Raw genomic sequence first — 20,945 nt, 5'->3', positions numbered from 1 at the left:
CTGTGATCTCCACATGTAGCTCAGTTTCTTTCTGGGGTGGAAGGGAGGGATGAGTAGGGCGTAAGATTGGGTGTGGGCTGTGTGATGGCAGCAGAGGGGCGGCTCATGCAGGGCGTCCCATAGCTTTTTCCCTGAGGGACACGTGCCTTTATGCATGTGCCTTGACACTAGTGTGGGTCCAGCTGGGCTGGGGCCTCCTGCAGCAGAGTAAGAGGAATGCTGCTGGGATGGCAGTTCACCCTATTGCAGCTGCTCATCTCTAGGTCTTCCACTCTCAGTTGTCTGCTTGTTGGCTGCACTTTCTCCTTGTTACCAAAAACACCACCACCATCTACCCACTTGTACTGGGACTGGAGTCGGGATTTCTCAGCTTCTGGGCTCTTGGCTTTCCTGCTTCGCTGGGCAGATTATTCCTGTGAACTTCCATCTCATGGATCTCATGAGGTTATGACAGTGTTCCACATGGGCAGCCTCCTCGGCCCTGGCTATACCTACAGTATAACATAGAAGGAAATTGAAGCCCAGAAGAGCAAATATACCCAAGGTCACACAGCTGGTAATGGGCAGAACTGGAATCAAGCCCAGATCTGTCTGGATCCAGAGTATGAGCTGTGAATGTCTCGCTGGCCTTACTTCAACTCACTGCTCCTCTCTTGAGAAGCTGTTTTCTTCACTTTTTACCTTGTGTTCAGCCCACTCTGTCATTCCATGGGAGTGTTTTTGATAGGCTACCAGTGAGCCTAAAGTTACAAATCTAATGGATGTTTTAGGATCTTCCCTACATCAGCTCTTAGCAGGCTCCTCTTGCTTCTCTGCCTCATGGATTATTTCCGTCTTTGCCAGCTTGTTCTCTGATGACAGATGGTGTCAGTCCTCAGACACAATCCTGGATCTCCTCAAGCCATCTCTACAATCCTGGATCTCCTCAAGGCAGCACCCCACCCAGACCTGACCCTTAAACTCAAGCCCTGGACACTATTTCCTTTCCACCTGTGGACTTCCACACTATCCCTGCAGATGTGCATATCCTCATCCAAGTTTACTGCTGTCTCACCACCTCCAGCCCATAAGGTGCACTCTGGGTGGTCACCATGGCCAACATCCTGTCTGCTTTCCACCTGGTGGCCTGAGTGTCTCACCTTATCCTAACGCCAGAAGAAGCAGTATGTGGGCTATGGCTATGGTGCAGAGAAAAATATATGGCCTGAACTGATAGGAGGAGGATAGCTGGTAAGGGGTAGGAGGTGGCAGGGTGTAGGGAGATAAGGGCGTAAGGGCACCTATGCTTGATTTTGGACTGTCAGATAGGCAGCTGAGTTTTTAGGTCAGATACAGAGCTGGGTAATGCATATGCAGATGGGAAAAGCAAGGGGATTTTGTGAATTCCAAGGGCATAAGAAAAATAATAGTAATGAAATGGGCAGTGAAGGAATAAGAGACAAAACAAGCTATTCATAGGGGCCTGTGGCTCAGACTGAGGGCAGGTCTTCAGGCACCTGGTGGAGAATGGATGAGGCTGTCAGAACAACTTGGCCTCAGAACAAGTTTTCCTGAAGCCACCAGACTGAAGCTGATGTCCTGGTGAGGAGAGTAGCACTGGCCTAGAGGACTTTGGACCAAGACTTTTTCTCTTCAAGACAATACTTTAAGGTCTGGGATATATAGCAAGAGGGTTGGTTTGGGGGTGAGTCCTTAGGGTCATGTGGGCTGAACGTGGAAAAAGCTAAGTCCTGCTACTTCAGGCCACCCTGAGTTCACAGTTGGGAGATTGTCAACATGTGCCTGTACAATTGAGGCCAGGGTCGTTGGTAAGGCCTGGATTTCCATTGTAATCTCCATTTGAAGCCTAGCATTCTCACCACTACCGCCTGTTACAGAAGTGGACAGGCCAGAGGCATCAGCACCTACCCCCTCTGCTTGAGCAGAACCTTTCCCTTTGTATTTTCAAGTCTTACTACCCAGGCAACTACTAGATGAAAGGCACACACTCGAACACTAAGTATTTTCAAAACCTGCTTTTTATTTACATGTGTTTCAGTCAATTACATGCATGTTTTGTTTTTAAACAAGTGATTAGCAAAAAATGCATTAAAATTTTAAAATAGCAATTAAATATACAAAAATATACCTTACAAAAAACTGCGGATGTTTAAAAATATTCTGCTGCAGAATTCTTAGTGTACAAACACGTCTATGAAAACTGAGGTTCAGCATTTCATAAACCTTATTTTTGAGGGAGTTATACAATATCTAGTGAATAAGCCCCAAAGGGCTAAACTGCAAGACTAAAGTGCCCCCCTTCCCGACAATGATCTGTCAAGAGACCTAGAGACAAGTTACCAGCAGCGTTCTCTTGGAAGACCAGGCTGTCACCAGGAGGGACTTATTAATGCTGGGCACTCTACCCCATCCACCGAGCTGTGCAAGGGAGGGAGGAATGTGGACGGAGACTAATGGTACACAGCAGGCCTCAAACACAGACCTGCCAGGCTGGAACTGGCCTAGGGTGCTGGGAAACTTTGTCAAAGCACAAACAGAAGTCTCTTGACGTTGGTGGGGCCCACATTCTAGGTTACACCATGTCTATAAAGCAGCACGGGTGGTCTCCCTGACCCTGTGGCCACAGGAATGAGGACTAGATTGGAAAGCCAGAAGTGTAGATGCTTCATTTAAAAGTGGAATTAAGTGTTTTGCATCTTGCAACATTTTGGGCTCTAAAGCTGAACGGGAATTACTGAACAATTTCCTCTCAATTGGAAGCACAGTCCATGGCACATGGGATCTTGTTCACCTTACTAAAAGAGCTATGATCTGGTGTTTTCCAGTTATCACATGCAGTTTTCAGAATTTACATTGAGTTTAGGTATCTCCATCTCTGTTACTTAAGGAATTCCTAACAGGGAAAGACACAACCAAAGCCAGATATTCCACAAGTACCTGAAGGGTGGAGTTTACCACAAAATTTCTAATCAAAGTTCAGGTTAGAGTGGGCCTAGTTGCACTTTAACACAGTGATGCTGCTTGGGGCAGTAGGCAGACAGATACCATCAAGGCTGATGAGAGGCACTGGGTGGCTGTTGGTGAGTGAGGCACAAGTCCTCCCCCAGGGCTGCCTGGAGGAAGCAGCTTCAACTTTCATCTCCTTAAAGGGCAAAAATGAAAAAAGATCATGGTAATTTCTTATGCCAAATGGAAAAGTGGTTGGGTGAGGGGAAAATTCTCTAGGAAATATTTGCCTCTGAGTACATGAAGATGAAAGAAAAGGAAGCCAATCTGGAACTTGCTTATGGACATTCAGGCGTAGCAGCCAGCTGACTGGTAGAGGCTCTAGAGACATCTGCACTACAGATAAACCTTTAGTTTCTATTCAAACTCCTTCCTCTGAGACACTGGCACTCTTAAGAAACAATGGCAGTTACAGGCAGACAACACTAAACAAACCAGATGGGGTTGGGGCACACTGCACATACAGCTTGGGGCTGGGGAGCTGGTCTTGCTTGAGCCTGCTCTGATCTCACACAACAGGAAGACCATCTGAAAACTAGTGCTCTTGAATTAGCTGGACCGTTGGCTTAAGGGAAGGATTGCAGGTGCCGATTCACATAAGAAACTATATAGTTCCAGTATGTAAACATCAAATAAAAAACACCTTATTCAAAAGGAATGTAATGCAAAAATATCCCCCAGTTCTGGGTTCACCTTTTAAGAGATTCTGACTAATCAAATGGCTCTTCCCACACGAACAGGAATGTCCCTTTAATAAGCCTGTGTGTTATAACATGAGCAAAAAAACTCCAATTACCCATACATTTGCACATGTGGAATGTGTATGCATGAATAATCTCTGGAAAGCTATGCAAGGAACAAAAACCAGTGGGTGCTCATGTGCTGAGGAACTGGGTTTGATGGGGTCAGGAGTGCAAGGAAGACAATTTTTAACTGTTTTGTGGGATTACCTATTTAAAAAGTTAAATCTAGAAAGGAAGACAGCACTGAACAACCAAGTTGGGGTGCAGTGCAGTGGGGGAAATGACAGATGAATGTGACCAAGGAAGATCAGGAGAGGAAAGAGACAGGTGAGTCCTAGCCCCAGGTAAAGCCCCTGCAGCTTAGGAAGCTCTTGAGCCTGCATGACTCAGATATTATGTGGATGAGCAGCCCCCTGTCCCTAGGCCTGCTGCTCACCAGGCTCTGGACACTGGCTAATCTTCCCAAGAGGTGGCAAGGACATTGTTATTGCAGTCCCCAGGTGGTGAATGAAGAAATGAGGCTTTGAGACAAGCCTGCAGAATGGCACAAGGCAAGTGAATGGGAAGGGGGTGACTTAAATCACTTCAAGTGCCTCTGCCTGGAGCTCTGGGATACCTCCCGGTGCATCTCCTAATACCCAGGAAGCCTCTCAGAAAATGATTTCTATAGTAGTTCATAGTAGCTTAAAGTGGGACCTAACAATGGAGATGAGATGTGGAGTCTTTTAGAGACACGGCCCAATGTCATCTCTGATGGAGCCAAGGAGTTTGGCACAAGGGAAAAGGATCTTGATTTATTAAGAACTAGGTAGCTGGCAATAGTGGGAGGTCCTCTGTATTCTTTAGCCCAGACCTCCAGAAGCACTTGTTCCCATTTGGCCAGTTCTGTCTTGTCCTGCTCCTTGGCCAGAAAAGTACAGGTTGCAAGGACTTTATCTGCCAGTGATGGGCCTAACTAAATCATACTTGGCAAAGAAAAGCACCAGATGTCAACTTCTAGGGTCTTATGCTGATCCAACTAGGAACTGGGCTGGGTCTGTTACCTGCTTCTAACATCAGCTGAATTCAGTTGGCCTCTAGCAATAACTAGATAATGGTTTAGCCACAGAAGGGCTGAGTTATGTTCCACTAACCCATAGCACCCAAGTGACATACAATCTTTGAGCTGCTTAAGACACTGACAAATCATACCAGCTAGTGGTCCAAGAGTAGATCAGATTCCCCACATATCTACACCTGGTCGGGGACCCAGGTGTAGGGACTATATGGCTAAGAGTTGCCATAACTACTGTTAGTGATGCAGCAGGATGCCACCAAGCCAAGAGATCACTAAGAGCAGAGGAATACTCTTGTTGACAGTTCAGCTTCCAGCTCAATGCTAGCAGAAGGAATTCCTTTTAAGAAGCACTTTGCATTCACAAGTGCTGAGATGGTGAAGTTAGTGGCACTTCATATCCAAGATGAGGCCCAGTGCAGAGTACAGAGCATTCTTGTCCTTTCCTCTAAAGGCCCTGACTATTTGGAGTCTGCACCTTAGCCTGCCTAGAGCTCTTATTCAGTGAGATGAGATGATTTTGTCTTGGCACAAATCCAGGGCCTTCATGAGACTATCTCCTTAGTACTAATGCATAAGGACAGAAAAGGTGGCAACTGAAAGTCTAGAGTCCTAGGAAAGTTGTAAGTGGCAATGATTTGCACTGTAGGTCAGAAGGGGAAAAATTTCTTTCCTATTGGAGCCCCTTAAAAAAAGAGGCAGCAACATCTGTCCCAAGGTCATGCCATGGAAACTGGTGGATGCTGGCCATTAATGAGGCTGGGCTAGCAGCAAGCCCACTTAACACTGGTCACTGAAAACATTTCACCGAAAACTGGGTGTTGCAGCATTCAACTCTATCATGCTACGAACAGAACACAAAAGGAGGGTGAAAGTCGCAGTGTATAAAGAGTTCTCAAGAGGGCCAAACAGGCTAAGGCGTTCATTTAAAAATAGTCACACTTCTCTTGCCCTGTTTAGGCAGCAGTCCAGTTGGCATGCAAATAGGTCACACATAGGAAATGGCCAATTCTGACCAACTGCATTTGTAATTTTCCAAACTGGATTCTGCCCAGCACTTTTCTAAGCAAATGGGAATTTTCTTCCTCATCTGACCCAAGCCACCTGAGCCAAGGTCAGGTTCCCTCTTATGATCGTAGAGGCTGGATTCCAGAAAAAAATTCCTGGAGACATGCCATGAGTACAGCGGCAATGCCTTCTCCATCCTCTCCATGTCACGCAGACTGTATTCCAGTGAAAAACTCTACTCACACCTGTGGGACAGAGTGGAGTAAAGCAGTTGATGATGTGTTGCGGCACCTCCTATGATGGGATGGGAGGGGGAGAGCAGGCTGTGGAAAAGAACGTTCTGTCTCATCCACTGCTACTTTACATGGCTAGTTTACACAGTATTCACAGATCCTAATAGACTGAGTAATTTCTAGAAAAGCTGGACAGAAAGAGCCAAAGAGTAGCATGCATCTCTCTCCTATGAAGACACTTTCAGTTGGTGATCACAAGTTCAAATACTGAGGCACACACTAAGGGTAGCCAGCCCTATAGGGGCTTCCTGAAACTATTTACAATTCTGCATGGATCACCGGCTTCAGGATTCAGAATTACGGAGGGAACTTACTTGGGGTAGACTTTAAAAAGTCAATGACAGGCATTTTTTTTTTTTTTTTTTCTTAAGTGGAAACAGCACAAGAGAGGGGAAAGAATAGAGGGAGGAAAGAACAGGAGAGGCAAAGGGGTCAGTATCCTCTTCATTCAGCTGGGCCAGGAGGACTGGCCTTTGTCAGTTGCTCCTCTTTAGGGCCATCTGAAGGGCTCACAGCAGCTTCACCTGCGCCAGTTGGCCAAGGCCAGCAGCTACATTGGCACCATACTGTGCTTATAGGGATGTAGGCAGAACCTTGGGGCCCCCTGGGTTACACAGGGACAGTGTGGACACAGGCTCTAGCCCCTGCTGAGGCTCCTGACAGGCCTAACTGGTGAATGGGAGGAGGAAATGACTTCTGACCAGGCCTTTCCAAGCACATCTAATATTTTCAGCTTAGATGATTTGATAGCAAGTATTGGTAGCAAGTGAACTTGGGACAGATATGGTGAGGGGCACTTCTGCCCTTGGGTTCCAAGATGGCCTTATCAAAAGAACATAACTGAAAAGCTGTGGGCACTGCCTCACCAACCACTGGCAGCTACCTGTGTTTTGGCTGGTTGTAACCACTGGTTTTACTCAGTTCCCAGCTGCCAGGAGGGTTTGTGGTCTGCACAGGAGCTCATCTGTCCACAGGGTAGGGGCATGGCTTTAAAGACGATCCCTCAGTTCCCTTATCTTACACCTGTTTATCTTCCCTTCTGCTTGATAAAGATTCACCTCAACACGGAGATAGAGTGTAATGGAGTTAGCAAGAGACCCTCATGAAGTTTCTGGAATCAAACCTGTAGACTCATCCACTCCTCTTCTCTTGGCCATGGGGTAGTGTCAGAGTGCTTTGGTTGTCACAAGACCCAGATGCCTAGATTGCCAGCCTGGCTGACTCAAGAGTTCTTCGTGAGGAAAAAGAAGTGGCAGCTAATGCCCCAGGTAGAGAGCAGCCAAGACAAAGACTGCTTGTGTTCCTCCTGGCTCCACACAGATCTCATATTCAACAACAGTCTGATCCTTGCAGTGAGCTATACAATGTTCTCTGCCCCAGGCAGGGGTCCCTGGGGGGGCCCATGGTCCTGCTTATTATGCAGTTGGGCCAGCTGCAGAACTGGCATGTTGCACAGTGGACACACTTTCCGAACTTCCAGCCACTTAATAAGGCACCTGCAGAATGAAACAAAGTGAGGGGAGGGAGATGTTAGTCTCATACTAATAGCAGCTCCTGCCGTCATCTCACTGTTGCCAAGGATAGTGAACATGTCTGCCACCTAGAACCCAAGTGTGAGGAGTCTGGTATATGGTCTCAAGGAGCTCCACTATAGGTGGAGAAGACATTTCACTCTCTGAAGGAATCAGACCCTCCTGTTTTCCAAAAGGTGGTATTAGGAAGCCAGTTGTGTGTTATACCCTCAGTTTACCCTCCACAACTTCTTTTTTTAGTGAGGGTACCAGGGATTGAACTCTGTGGTACTCAACCACGGAGGCATATTCCCCAGCCCTATTTTGTATTTCATTTAGAGATGAGGTCTCACTGAATTGCTTAGTGCCTCACTTTTGCTGAGGCTGGCTTTGAACTTGTGATCCTCCTGATTCAGCCTCCTGAGAGGCTGGAATTACAGGTATGTGCCACCACGCCCGGCTACCCAGGACTTCTTAAAGAGCAAAGTACACTGAGGAGGGAAATAGGAAGCAGGAAAATAAAGTTTTCTAGTAGAAATACAAAACACATAAAATTACAAGAGAAGGGAGATATTAATGTCTGTGGTAAGGAGGAGATGACCCCACACTACCATTTATATACAGACTTTATTTATTTTGATTTAAAGTAACTATGGTTTTGATTAAAATACATTTTTAGGAGATGGAAACTATTGTTGGAAAGTTCCATCTAAATAGTTATTTATAATCTGGGTTCCAGAGAGGTGTAGGCTTGGCTGACTCTCTGCCTGAGCCCTGTCGTGGTAGTTACATTCCACCCCCCACACCCTCCTAAATGTCACGAATACACACACCTGCCTCATAGGGTGCTGTCAACTTCCTGCATTACAGACCAACTGAGAAGCCATCAAGCTTGTCTGGCATTGCCACATAGCCCACACTGAGTTAGTTGATATGCCTCAAGGTCAACTCCCATTAAATAATTCCATGCCAATACTCACTTTCTGTGGAAGGCATGCTTACATGGACAAATCCCTAACTCGTCCCGAGGCTTGAAGTCTTCTAGACATACTGCACAGAGCTGAAAGACAAAGTCACAAATGAGACCAAGTGTCTGGTAGGTACTCACTCAAGCCACAGAGCAGAGCTCAGGCTCCCCAGGGCCAGCCATTTGAAGAAATTTATAGTGTCTCACAACTCTTTACAGGAAAGAAACCAACTGGAATGGTAAGGCCCTCTGAAGAAAATGCCCATGCTCTTCCTATTGCACATTTAAAGGTGGTAGGCAGATGGAGAGACAGAAAACAAGTAAAGGTTCCTTTATTCTGTGTATGAGAGAAGTGTGACAGGATTCCTCTCATACATGCAGGCTTTACCTTGTAACTTGCATGTGACCAGGGACTGACTTTCCCAGGGTATGCTCTGCCTGATCAGCAGCACGGTCCCAGCTCCCAAGTACTCACTGAAGGGCCTACTCACATCCTGGGCAACTCTTGCTTCAGTTTCTAAGGCACAAATTGCAGTAACATGCTATTTATAGTTCTTACAGCTGCCCATGTGGCACTGTCCTATCAGAGTCTGTCTTTGTCAAATTAAATGTTATTACAAGTTTCACTTACCAAGTTATGTACATGGGCCAGGATTGCTCTCTGACAGATGGAGTTTTCACTGCTTTCATACTTAGTGCCTTGGATATATGTATCATCACATATACCCATTTTACAGATGAGGAAACAAACGTAGCAATAATTATGTTGGGGAGAGGCCAGGCTTGGTGGAGTTGGGGAGCAGCTAGTCCTGGCTGGGGTCTCAGGTCTGTTACACTGATGTGTTGCTGAACCCCTTCTGTCTCCTGCTCAATAGCTGCATTCTTCTTTGCTTGTTTTCCTGTTCATCCCCAGGGATCCTGGCTGAGGCTATCACTATTTCCTGCCCTGACAGCAGACATGGTTTTGCTGTGATCAGCCTTTTAACCTGTAATATGTAACCCAGTCTTTCTAGGTTACGTGTGCCTATAGCCAGTGCTGTGAATGTCAGTCTTCCAATACCCCTGTTGTGGCAGTTACTGGGGCCTTTTGTGTACAGCAGACAGGATCTTCTCAGGAGGAGAATGGACAAGAGTACCCTGTAAGATTCAGCATGCCACCAAGACTGCAGGAAGGAAGAAGGCAGGATAGGTGTCTGGCCTGGGCTTGGACACCTACTAGCTTTGTGTTATTACAAGTTGTGGCCTCTGTCCTTTACCTGTAAAGTGAGGACATTACCTGTCCTGCTCCTCACTGAACTATATCAGGTTGGAAGGATATAGTAAGGCAGTCTATCAATACCAATTGTCTATTAATATTTAAAATTTGTGATGAGAGCATTACTTTCAAGTCCATTTTTGTTTTCTGGGGCAGGGTTATCTTTTTGGGCCTCAGTTTCTCATCTATAAAGGCAGAAAATGCCCCCACCTTCTAAACTGGGTAAGCAACCCTGTGGCCTTCAAGATGAAGCTTCCCTCAGCCTAACCTTCTGAAACAGGGTTAGAATTATCTTCTGGAAGTTCAGTACTAACTCTACTGAAGTATGTGAGACACATTGCTCATTTTTATAAATTCTAGGATCCAAATTTGTCACCTTTTCAAAATGGAGTTTGTTATGGTTTTTAATGTGCTATTATGTTCTACATAAACAAATTCTAAAATTATATTGGGATAGTGTTGTGGCTCAGTGGTAGAGCACTTGCCTTGCATGTGTGAGGCACTGGGTTCGATTCTCAGCACTATAATTAATAAATAAATTAAATAAAGTTCCATCGACAACGAAAAAAATTAAAAACACCCTCAAAAACAAACAAAAACTATAGATGCCTGAAAACAAACAAACAAACAACAACAAATATAACATATACACACAGAAGATAAATTCTGACATGGTAAGTGCTAAAAGTGACCAAAAATTAAAGGCAATAACAAAAAGATAAAAGCCTCAAACTGGACTTCCTGGAAGATCCCCCAGGGCCAGAGTCATTTAAACATTTTCCTTTATAGAGCATATTTTGCAAATGACCTTTACTTTCAATGACAGATTGTTTGTATCCAAAGTGATTTCCTATCACCTTTATAAATACTAAGCTATAATTCTCATATCATGATATTTACTCCTTTAAATAGGTATATAATTCCAGCAGGGTTTTTTGTTGTTGTTGTTATTGTTTTGGTACTACAGATTGAATTGAATCCAGGGGCACTACTGAGCTATATCTCCAGCCCTCTTTGTTTTTTATTTCAGATAGGGTCTTGCTAAATTGACAAGGCTGGCCTCAAACTTGTAATTCTCCTGCCTCAGCCTTCTGAGTCACTGGACTCAGGTATGTTCAGATGGGTACCACTGTGCCTGATCAAAGAACTCTTCCCTCTCTGCTCCTAGTACTGGGCATCAAACCCAGGGCCTTGTCCATGCTAGGTAAGTGCTCTACCACTGAGCTATATTCCCAGCTCCTAAAAGTTTTAAAACACATCCAGAGTTGTAACCCCAGTGATTCAGGAGGCTGATGCAGGAGAATCACAAGTTTGATGTCATCCTGGCCAACTTAATGAGAACCATTCTCAAAATAAAAAAATAGGGCTGGGATTGTGGCTCAATGGTAGAGCGCGTACCTAGCAGATACAAGGCCCTGGGTTTGATCCTCAGCACCACATAAAAATAAATAAAATTAAAGTATTGTGTCCGACTACAACTAAAAAAATAAATATTAAAAAAAAAATAGAAGAACTGGGGATGTAATTCAGTAGTAAAGCACCCTGAGTTCAATCTCCAGAACCAGGGAAAACAAAAAATAATATATTAACTCTCTGCCACTATTTAATTCCAGAACATCTGCCTCACCTCCCTTACCCCAAAACACCCATAGCCATAAGCAATCCCTTCCTATTTTCCCTTTTCATCAAATTCTGGCAACCAACCACTAATTCTGTCTTAACGGATTTCTCTATTCTAGACATTTTATGTAAATGGAAGCATAAATATGTGGTATTTTGCATTTGGTTTCTTTTTCTTGCTGTCTTTAAGGTTCATCCATACTGTAGTACTTCTTTTTTGGGGGGGTTACTGGGGCACTTAACAACTGAGTTATATCCCCAGCCCTTTTTTATGTTTTATTTAAATTTAGGGTCTCACTGAGTTGTTTAGGCCTCACTAAATTACTGAGGCTGGCTTTGAACTCATGATACTTCTGCCTCAGCCTCCCAAGCCACTTGGATCATAGGCCTACGCCACTGAGCCTGGCCTTCATTCATTTTCATAGTTAAATAATGTTCCCTTGTATAAATATACCACATTTTGTTTATCCATTCATTGGTTGGTGGCCACTTGAGTTGTTTTACATTTTGGCTATTGTGAATAATGCCACTGTATATATCAGTATTATTATCTATTTGATTGCCTGTTTTCAATTCTTTGGGGTATATATGAAGGGGTAGAGTTACTGGGTTATAGAGAGTAACTATTAATTTTCTGAGGAGCTATCAGACTGATTTCCAAAGTGACTGAATCATTTTACATTCCTACCAGGACTATATATGGGTTCCAATTTCTCCATTCATCACTAACATTTATTATTGTCTTTTTGATTATGGTTATCCTAGTGGGTGTAAAGTGGTCATTTCCCAAGTAACTAATGATAAATTATTTTTTGGCTATTTGTATTTCTTCCTTGGAGAAATGTCTATTCAAGTCCTTTTACCCATTTTTTAGCTGACTTATTTTTCTTTTTAGTTATGAGTTTTATATATTTTAGATATAAATCCCTTGTCAGATAATATCAACTTGTTTTGACAAAGGTGCAAAAACATTTCAATGGCAGAAGGATGGCCATTTCAATGAATAATGTTGGAGCAACTTCAAGTCCACAGACGTGAAAAGCACATACTACCTAAATTACAAGTAATGAGAAAAAAATTTAATAAACTGGAGTTAAAGACTTTTTATTTTGCAAAAAACCCTGTTAACAAAGTAGCAAAATATGAAGTCAATACCCATAAATCAAATACACTTCTATACATCAGCAATGAATCCTCTTTTTTTAAATTTTTTTTTTAAAGAGAGAGAAAGAGAGAGAGAGAGAGAGAGAGAGAGAGAGAGAGAGAGAATTTTTAATATTTCTTTTTTTTAGCTTTTGGCGGACACAACATCTTTGTTTGTATGTGGTGTTGAGGATCAAACCCAGAGCCCACACATACAAAGCAAGTGCTCTACCACTGAGCTACAACCCCAGCCCCAGGTTTTTTTTTTTTTTAACTGATATAGACTAGCTGATTCTATACTTTCCATGGAAGGGCAAAAGAACTAGACTAGTGCTATAACTTGGTTTGTCCCCACTAAAACTCATGTTGAGGCTTGGTCCTCAATGTAATGGTGTTGAGTAGCAGTGGGACCTTTAAGAAATGAGACCTAGCAGAAGTAATTAGGTCATGAAGGCACTTCTTTCATGAATGGTTTCATATTTCCTGAGAGACTGGATTATTCTTTTGAGACTGGATTAAGTTTAGCACCACTGAGCTAGAACCTCACAAGACTGGACTAGTTACTGTAACAAAGATTATGAAGCTGTTCAGGTTTCCCTCTGTCTCTCTCTTGCTATCTGACCTTTCTTCTGCATGTGCCTACTTCACTTTTGCTTTTCTACCACACATGGAGCAGCACATGGTCCTCACGAGAAGCAAAGCCAATGCCAGTGTCACGCTCTTGGACCTTCAGCACATGAATCCAAACTAACCTCCTTTCTTTATAAAGTACCCACCCTCAAGTATTTTGTTATAGCAACAGAAACTAGACTAAGACATCTAACTAAAGCAGTTTTGGAAGAGAATAAAGTTAGAGGAACCATACTACTTGATTTAAATTTTTTTTAAGTTATTGATAGACCTTTATTTTTTATTTATTTATATGTGGTGCTGAGAATCAAACCCAGTGCCTCACACATTCCAGGTTAAGTGTGCTTCTACCACTGAGCCCCAGCCCCCGCCCCCATACTACTTGATTTTAAGACTTAATATAAAACTACTCTAATCAAGTCAATGTGGTACTAATGAAGGAATAGGCACATAAATTAAGGAAACAGAAGAGAGAATATAGAAATAGAGCCACAAGAATATGGCCATTTATTTTTTGACAAAGGTACAAAAGAAAATGATGAAAGCAACTTCTCACCATAACTAGAATTTTTTTTTTTTTTTTATCACAGGTAAAAATTGAAGACAAAGGTACAAAAGAAATTTAATGATGAAAGCAACTTCTTACCATAACTAAATACAAATGGCCAGATTCAGCAAAATAAATTGATTAGGAACAGTCGGGGGCACTAATTCTAATATGTAATGAGGCAGCAATTTCCTTTTTTTGGTATTATTAGGTATTGAACCCAGGGCCCCCCACATGCTAGGCAAGCACTCTATTGCTGAGCTCATCCATAGACCCTTTTAAAAAAACTTGTGAGTCAGGATCTTGCTAAGTTGTTGAGGCTGGCTTCGAACTTGTGATCCTTCTGCCTTAGCCTACTGAGTAGCTGGGATTATAAGTACATGTATCATGCCAGCAATATAATACATTTATTCAGGATTAACTTTCTAAAAGTAATCGGTCAAATCAATACTAAAGACTTCTGTTCCCGACAAACCTGGTTTTTCAACTTGTTAATGTATGTCAGAATTAAAATTTCATTTATGGTTATCAAAAAGATCTCAAAGCAGGGCATGATGGTGCACGCCTATAATCCCAGGGCTCGAGAGGCCGAGTCAGGAAGATCACAAGTTCAAAGCCAGCCTTAGCAATGGCAAGGCTCTAAGCAACTCAGACCTTGCCTCCAATAAAATACAAAAAGAAAAAAATCTTAATTAGAAAAGAGATCACCTTCTATTATTTTATGCTAATTTTGGCCACATGTTAAAATTAACCTTTGGAAAGTTAAATATCCAGCAGTAATTGATGCTTAAATTTAATCCAAAACTATAAGTAAACTGCTGTTAAACAGGAATGTATTCAATTCGTTGATAAAAAATATGTAAAATGACCAAAGGAGCATCAGATCATTTCAAAGTGTTTAACAACAATTTAAATAATAATTATTATTCTTCAAATAACTTCACAAATTAACTCTCTTTGAGAGACTGACAATGTAGCTTCACCACAGGCAACACAGGAATAACATTAAAATTAACAGAATTTTTATAGACTATGTGTCTTAATGTCTAGAACAGGATACACACACAAAAGTTTATATTTAAATTACCAGTGAGCACTTGTGAGTCAACCCTGCAACTTAACACTCAGACAATGCCCAGGATTTTTACTGCTACCTTTGTGCCTTTCCCCATTCCATCCTTCTGCCTCACTTTCTCACACACCTATCCCTATTAGAAAATCTATACTGTGTGTGTGTGTGTGTGTGTGTGTGTGTGTGTGTGCGCCATTAGTAGGAAGATAATACTGAGAACATTTTCAAGAGTGGAATTAGTACAAATTCACCTCAATTAGAAAAACTGATTTATATCTATCTCCTTTTATATAGTATTGACAGTAAGCAGCATTCCCTGTTGCTATGAAATCTTACATTGGCACCATCCCTATTAAAAACAGTAAATATGGGGCTGGGGATGTGGCTCAAGTGGTAGCGTGCTCGCCTGGCATGCGTGCGGCCCGGGTTCGATTCTCAGCACCACATACAAACAAAGATGTTGTGTCCGCCGACAACTAAAAAATAAATATTAAAAAAATTCTCTCTCTCTCTCTTCCTCTCTCACTCTCTCTAAAAAAAAAAAACAGTAAATATGTTACTCTCTTTAAGGCCTCACACAATTTATCTTTATATGACTTCACCCTCAAATGGTCTATTAAGCAAATCAAAACAAGCCTAAGTTTTTCAGCTTCTGAAAATAAAGTTATTTAAGCATACTATAGCATATCACTTCTATTAGAAAATAGTTTAAGAAAATATTAAAATGTTTATAAAGCAACTTACCTCATGTAAATTCAATTCTTTTACTTTCTCTTTTAATATAACCTGTAAGAACAAAAAATTATTTTGTGCTTATTTAAATTTGTAACTTAAAACATTTTTCATTCCACTTAGAAATATTTATATTTATATATATGTATGTGTATATATGTGTGTGTGTGTACATACACACAAATAAAATTTCCTTCATAATTCAGTATTGAAGATAATCTCTTACAATTTGAGATACAACATTTTAACAACATTCTTTTAACTTGAGCTCAATATACTATATAATATAAATATATTTAAATATATTCAGTATATTTTAAAGATTAAATTTACCATGTGTCTTATGACCCAATTAGTTCTATCAATTTCATGTATAAATGATCACCAAGGCCAATTTTACTTTCTAGTTAGCCTATATACAAACATGCTTAGGTTGTCAAGATTATGACAAAACTGAGACAAAAGATTCACTTAAAACTAAAATATTCAACTCTGAATCTCATATGAAAACTATGGGGAAGAATGTGGGATTAACCAAGACATCAGTGTGCACATCTAGGGAACAAGCCAATAAATTCAGATACATGAAATAGAGCTGGGGCCGTGGCTCAGTGGTAGAGCACCTGCCTCATATGTGTGGGGCACTGGGTTCGATCCTCAGCACCATGTAAAAACAAAGATAATGTGCCCGTCTACAACTAAAAAAAATTTTAAAAAAGGACATATGAATAAAAAATGGATAGAAAGATATACACTCCTAAAATGATGACACAGTCCTGTTAACATCAGTGTCAATAAGGTTAATGACCCAAACAAGCTGAAGCTGCTTCCCCTCCCTGCCTATATTTAAACTCATATAAACACATACTAAAATTCTAAGGACAACAAAAATTTTATGCTTAGAGCCAAAAGAGAATTAAGGAAAATCTAGGCCCACTGTTTGGTGTCAGTGGAAAATGTTAAAGAATGACACAAGGAAGAAAAAACTACTTTTATTTGGATTTCAAGAAAAGTTGAGTTATTAAAGCAAAAACCAGTGAGGAACTATAGAAGGGTTAACAGCTATGATCCAAGTTTGTGGGCTTCTAATGCAAGACCTGAACTAACATTTAAAGTACAAAAGGGAATGATGAGACCACTGTACCATAGCTGGTCATCTCTGAGGAACTGCTATGTCTTTAAATGTAGAAGGAGTAAGTTCATTTAGCAAAATGACAGAAATGCTAAAATGAAAATATGTAAATCCAGTCTTAGTTTAAAATATGAGTGAAAATAATCTTAGTTCTTAGTTTTTAGGAAAAAAACATGATCAAAATCAATTTGGAGGCTGGGGTTATATAAATCAATTTGAACGCTTGCCTTGCACATGTGAGGCACTGGGTTCAATTCTCAGCACCACATAAAAACAAATAAATAAAATAAAAATAAAGATATTGTGGCTTTCTACAACTGAAAAAAACATTAAAAAGAGTAGATGTTTATAAATCTTAATTAATTAATTAATATATTGAATTAAATTTCTTACCTGTTTGTATGCATAAAATTCTTTGTGGGCTTGATGTCTTAACCTAAAAGAAATGAGCAATGAGTTACTGAGATTTCTATTAATTGAAAAAAATTTTAAAATTGATTTTAGTATTAATTTATATAATTTATGGTTTAAAATACAGTCTTTATCCTAGAATTCACCTAAATGACATCTCTTTTGCCAGGTTAGGAGAAAGTGAATCATGAAATGTTACCCAAATATAAGTTCTATTGATATTTCATTAAGACAAAATCTTAATACAATAAATATTTTAATGAAGATGACAGTTCTTTTTATATTTGCAAATATCTATTTTTCAATAATATTTGCTATATCACATTTTTCATAAATAAAAATTTAAGTATAACATACATATAATAAGGTATAAAATCTTGGCAGGCGTGGTGGCACATTCCTGGAATATCAGTGACTCAGGGGGCTGAGGCAGGAAGATTGGGAGCTCAAGACAAGCCTCAGCAACTTAGTGAGGCTTGCAACTTAGCAAGACCCTGTCTCAGAATAAAAAATAAAAAAGGACTGGGGATGTGGCTCAGTGGTTAAGTACCCCTGGGTTCAATCCCCATTACCTAAATAAATAAATAAATAAAAAGTATAAGACCTTAATTATATAGCTCAAAAATTTAAAAATGTATATTCCAGTATAATTATTATCCATATGAAGATAATAGGACATTTATAGTATCCTTGAAGCCTCGGAAATGATTCCTCTCAATCAGTACCTACTCCCCAGAGTTACCCCCATCTTGACTTCTGGTTACTGTAGATTATATCTGTTTTTTGGACTTCACATAAGTGGATCATTTGGCATATATTCTTTTGTGTTTGGCTTTCAGTCTACAATCCTTTTTGAGAGTCATCCATGTTATATTCTGTTCTTTTGACTGACATGGTATTCCACTGTGTGCATATAATACAATTTATCCATTCTGTTGTTGAATAAAGCAGCTTCACAAATTCTTCTACTTGTCTTTTAGTGAACATACAGATTCATTTCTGATGAGGATATAATTAGAAATAGAATTGCTATGTCCACAGTGCTTGTACCAATTTCTACTCCTATAGGTAGTTTCTGAGAGTTCTAGTTCCACATCTTTGCCATTATTTAATGGGCTCAGTTTTAAAAAATTGAAAATTTAAATGTAGTCCAATTCATTATCTTTTCTCCAATTATTGTTAGTTTTTTTTTGTATCTAGTTAACAAAATCTCTTTGTAGCTCAAGATTAGGAAAATATCTAAATCATAACAGTGCTCCTATACAATACTAAATAAAAGTGATAGTCAAGGGCCTATCAATATTGTCACTATTAAGTATGATGTTTTATTAGGTATTTTGTAGACAGCTTTGATTGAATTGTAAAAACACTCCCTTCTATTCTAGTTTGCTTATTTTAAAAACATTATGTGTAAGTATTACATTTTATAAAATATTATTTTTCTTCCTTTTTTTTTACTATTAATGTGGTTATTATATTGCTTTTTTGGGGGCAGTACCGGGGATTGAACCTAGGGCCCTATGCACGCAAGACTAGCACTCTACCATTGAATTTTATCCCCCAAACTACACTTTTTGATTTCTGAATATTAAAACAACCTTCATTCATGGAACAAATCCTATTTGGTTATAATGCATTACTCTTTTTTTGCACATATATGATTCACTAATATTTTGTTCATGAGAAAGAATGGTCTATAATTCCCTTTCTTGTCATATACCATCAGACTGTGGAAAGAAAATTATGCTGGCCTCATTATACGTGCTGAGACGCATTTCCTCTACTTCTGTTCTTTGGAAATATTGTATAAAAGCAGTATTTTTGCCTAAAATGCTTCAACATAACGAATTCACTGATGAAATTACTTGGCTTGTAAGTTTTTTATGGGAATGCATTAATAACCATTCAATATTCATTACATATAAATTATTCATATTTTCTATTACTTTTGTCAGTTTTTCTTTTAAAAATGTTATTTTTATTCACATTACAATTAACTATCTTCTAGTGTACAAATCAATGATAATTTAATCACAACGTTGGTGCAACCAACAGTTGTGTCTAATGTTAAAAGTTTTCAGCACCCTCCAATAAAACACCTGACACCCATTAGGTAATCATGCTTTCCTTCCCCCTTCCCCATCTCCTGGCAATCTCTAATCCCTCCTCCTATGGATTTTCATATCATGGATATATTCTGGAAAAGAACTCAAACAACATGCAACCTTTTGTGGTTGGCTTTTCAGTGAGCATAATGTTTTCATGTACATCCTAGTTGCAGTATATGTCAGTACTTCATTTATGTCCGAATAATATTCCACTACATGTACATACTATAATTTGTTTATGTTGATAGACATTTGGTTGATTATCCATTTTGGCTATTATGGATAATGCTGTTAGAAATATTCTTCTACAAAGCTGGGTGTGGTGGGGCACTCTTTTGGTACTTATGAGTTGGGAGAGAAGCAGGAGGAGTGCAAGTTTGAGGCCAGCCTCAGCAACTTGGTGAGACCCAGTCTCAAAATAAAAAATAGAAATAGCTAGGGATGTGGCTCAGTGGTTAAGCTCCCCTGGGTTCAATTCCTGGTACCAAAATCAAAACCAAAAAAAAAAAAAAAAAGTCCCGTACAAGTTTCTGTGTGGACATATCTCTTCATTTGTCTTAGGTATCCGCCAAGGAATGAAAATACTAGGTAATATGAAAATACTAGGTAATATGATAAATCTATTTAATATTTGAAGGAACTGACAAACTTTTTCCCACAGCAGCGTCACTGTTTTATTCCCCATCAGCTCTTTGATTTCTTTGTTAATGTTCTTTAGTACACAAATGTTTTTATTAATAATAATTATTATTATCTTTTAGGAGATATCTTATTATGTTTCCCAGGCTAGTCTTAAACTCCTGAGCTTAAGTAACCCTCTGTCTAAGCCTCCCCAATTACTGGGCCTCACCTTTTAAAATATTTTACAACTGCATTTTTTTTTTTCCTTTGGTTGCTTGTGCTTTTTGTACCAATCCACTGCCAATCTGAAGTCATGAATATTTACCCCATGTTTAAGACTTTTTATAGTTTTAGTTCTTAATATTTAGGTCGCTGATCCATTTTGAGTAATTTTTTAAATTATTGTGTGAAGCAGGGGTTCAACTTTAGTCTTCTGCATGTGAATATGCAGCTGTCTCAGCACAACTGGTTTAAAAAAACAATTCTTTACCCACTGAATGATTCTGGCATTCTTATTTTAGATGTTTAGGTTTATTTATTATAGACTCTCAATTCTATTCTTTTGGTTTATGTTTCTTTCTTTCTTTCTGTTTTTTTTTGGTACCTAGGATTGAACCCAGGGGTGCTTAATCACTGAGCTACACCCTCAGCCCATTTCAAATATTTTATTAGAGACAGATCTCACTGAGTTGTTAAATGCCACACTAAGTTGCTGAAACTGGCTTTTAACTTGCAATCCTCCTGCCTCAATCTCCAAAGATGCTGGGTTTACAGGTGTGTGCCACTGAGACAGCTAAATTTCTAACTTTAGGCCAAAGATGACAATGTATCGATTACTGTACATTTGCAGTAAGTTTTAAAAACAGGATAGGTAATTCCTTGTATTTTGTTTTCTTTTTCAATATTATTTTGACTATTTGGAACCCCTTATAGTTCTAAATGAATTTGAGGAATAATCTTTCCATTTCTGGAAAAAAGAAAAAAGTCATTGTAATTTTGATAGGAATTGCATTGAATCAACAGCTTGGAAGAATACTATGATCTCAGCAATATTGTCTTTAAATCCATGAACCTGGGATGTCTTTCCATTTA

The 20,945-nt window shown here is 39.9% G+C and overlaps 1 protein-coding gene across 1 annotated transcript in view; it reads right to left on the bottom strand.

Annotated features, from left to right (window-relative positions):
* Window positions 1-2,018: 2,018 nt before the first annotated feature.
* Rnf24 (ring finger protein 24) overlaps window positions 2,019-20,945 on the bottom strand; it is a 70,509-nt gene continuing 51,582 nt past the window's right edge. The window contains exons 3-6 of the mRNA XM_076851578.2: window positions 17,107-17,149; window positions 15,594-15,635; window positions 8,596-8,675; window positions 2,019-7,600 (exon numbers count right to left, since the gene is read on the bottom strand). Coding sequence (XP_076707693.1) covers window positions 7,462-7,600; window positions 8,596-8,675; window positions 15,594-15,635; window positions 17,107-17,149 — 304 coding nt within the window. The 3' untranslated portion in view covers window positions 2,019-7,461. The remainder of the gene's footprint in view (window positions 7,601-8,595; window positions 8,676-15,593; window positions 15,636-17,106; window positions 17,150-20,945) is intronic.

Source organism: Callospermophilus lateralis, chromosome 3 (assembly GCF_048772815.1).
Source record: "Callospermophilus lateralis isolate mCalLat2 chromosome 3, mCalLat2.hap1, whole genome shotgun sequence".
Lineage (NCBI taxonomy): Eukaryota > Metazoa > Chordata > Mammalia > Rodentia > Sciuridae > Callospermophilus > Callospermophilus lateralis.
This window is presented reverse-complemented; position numbering and strand designations above follow the sequence as displayed.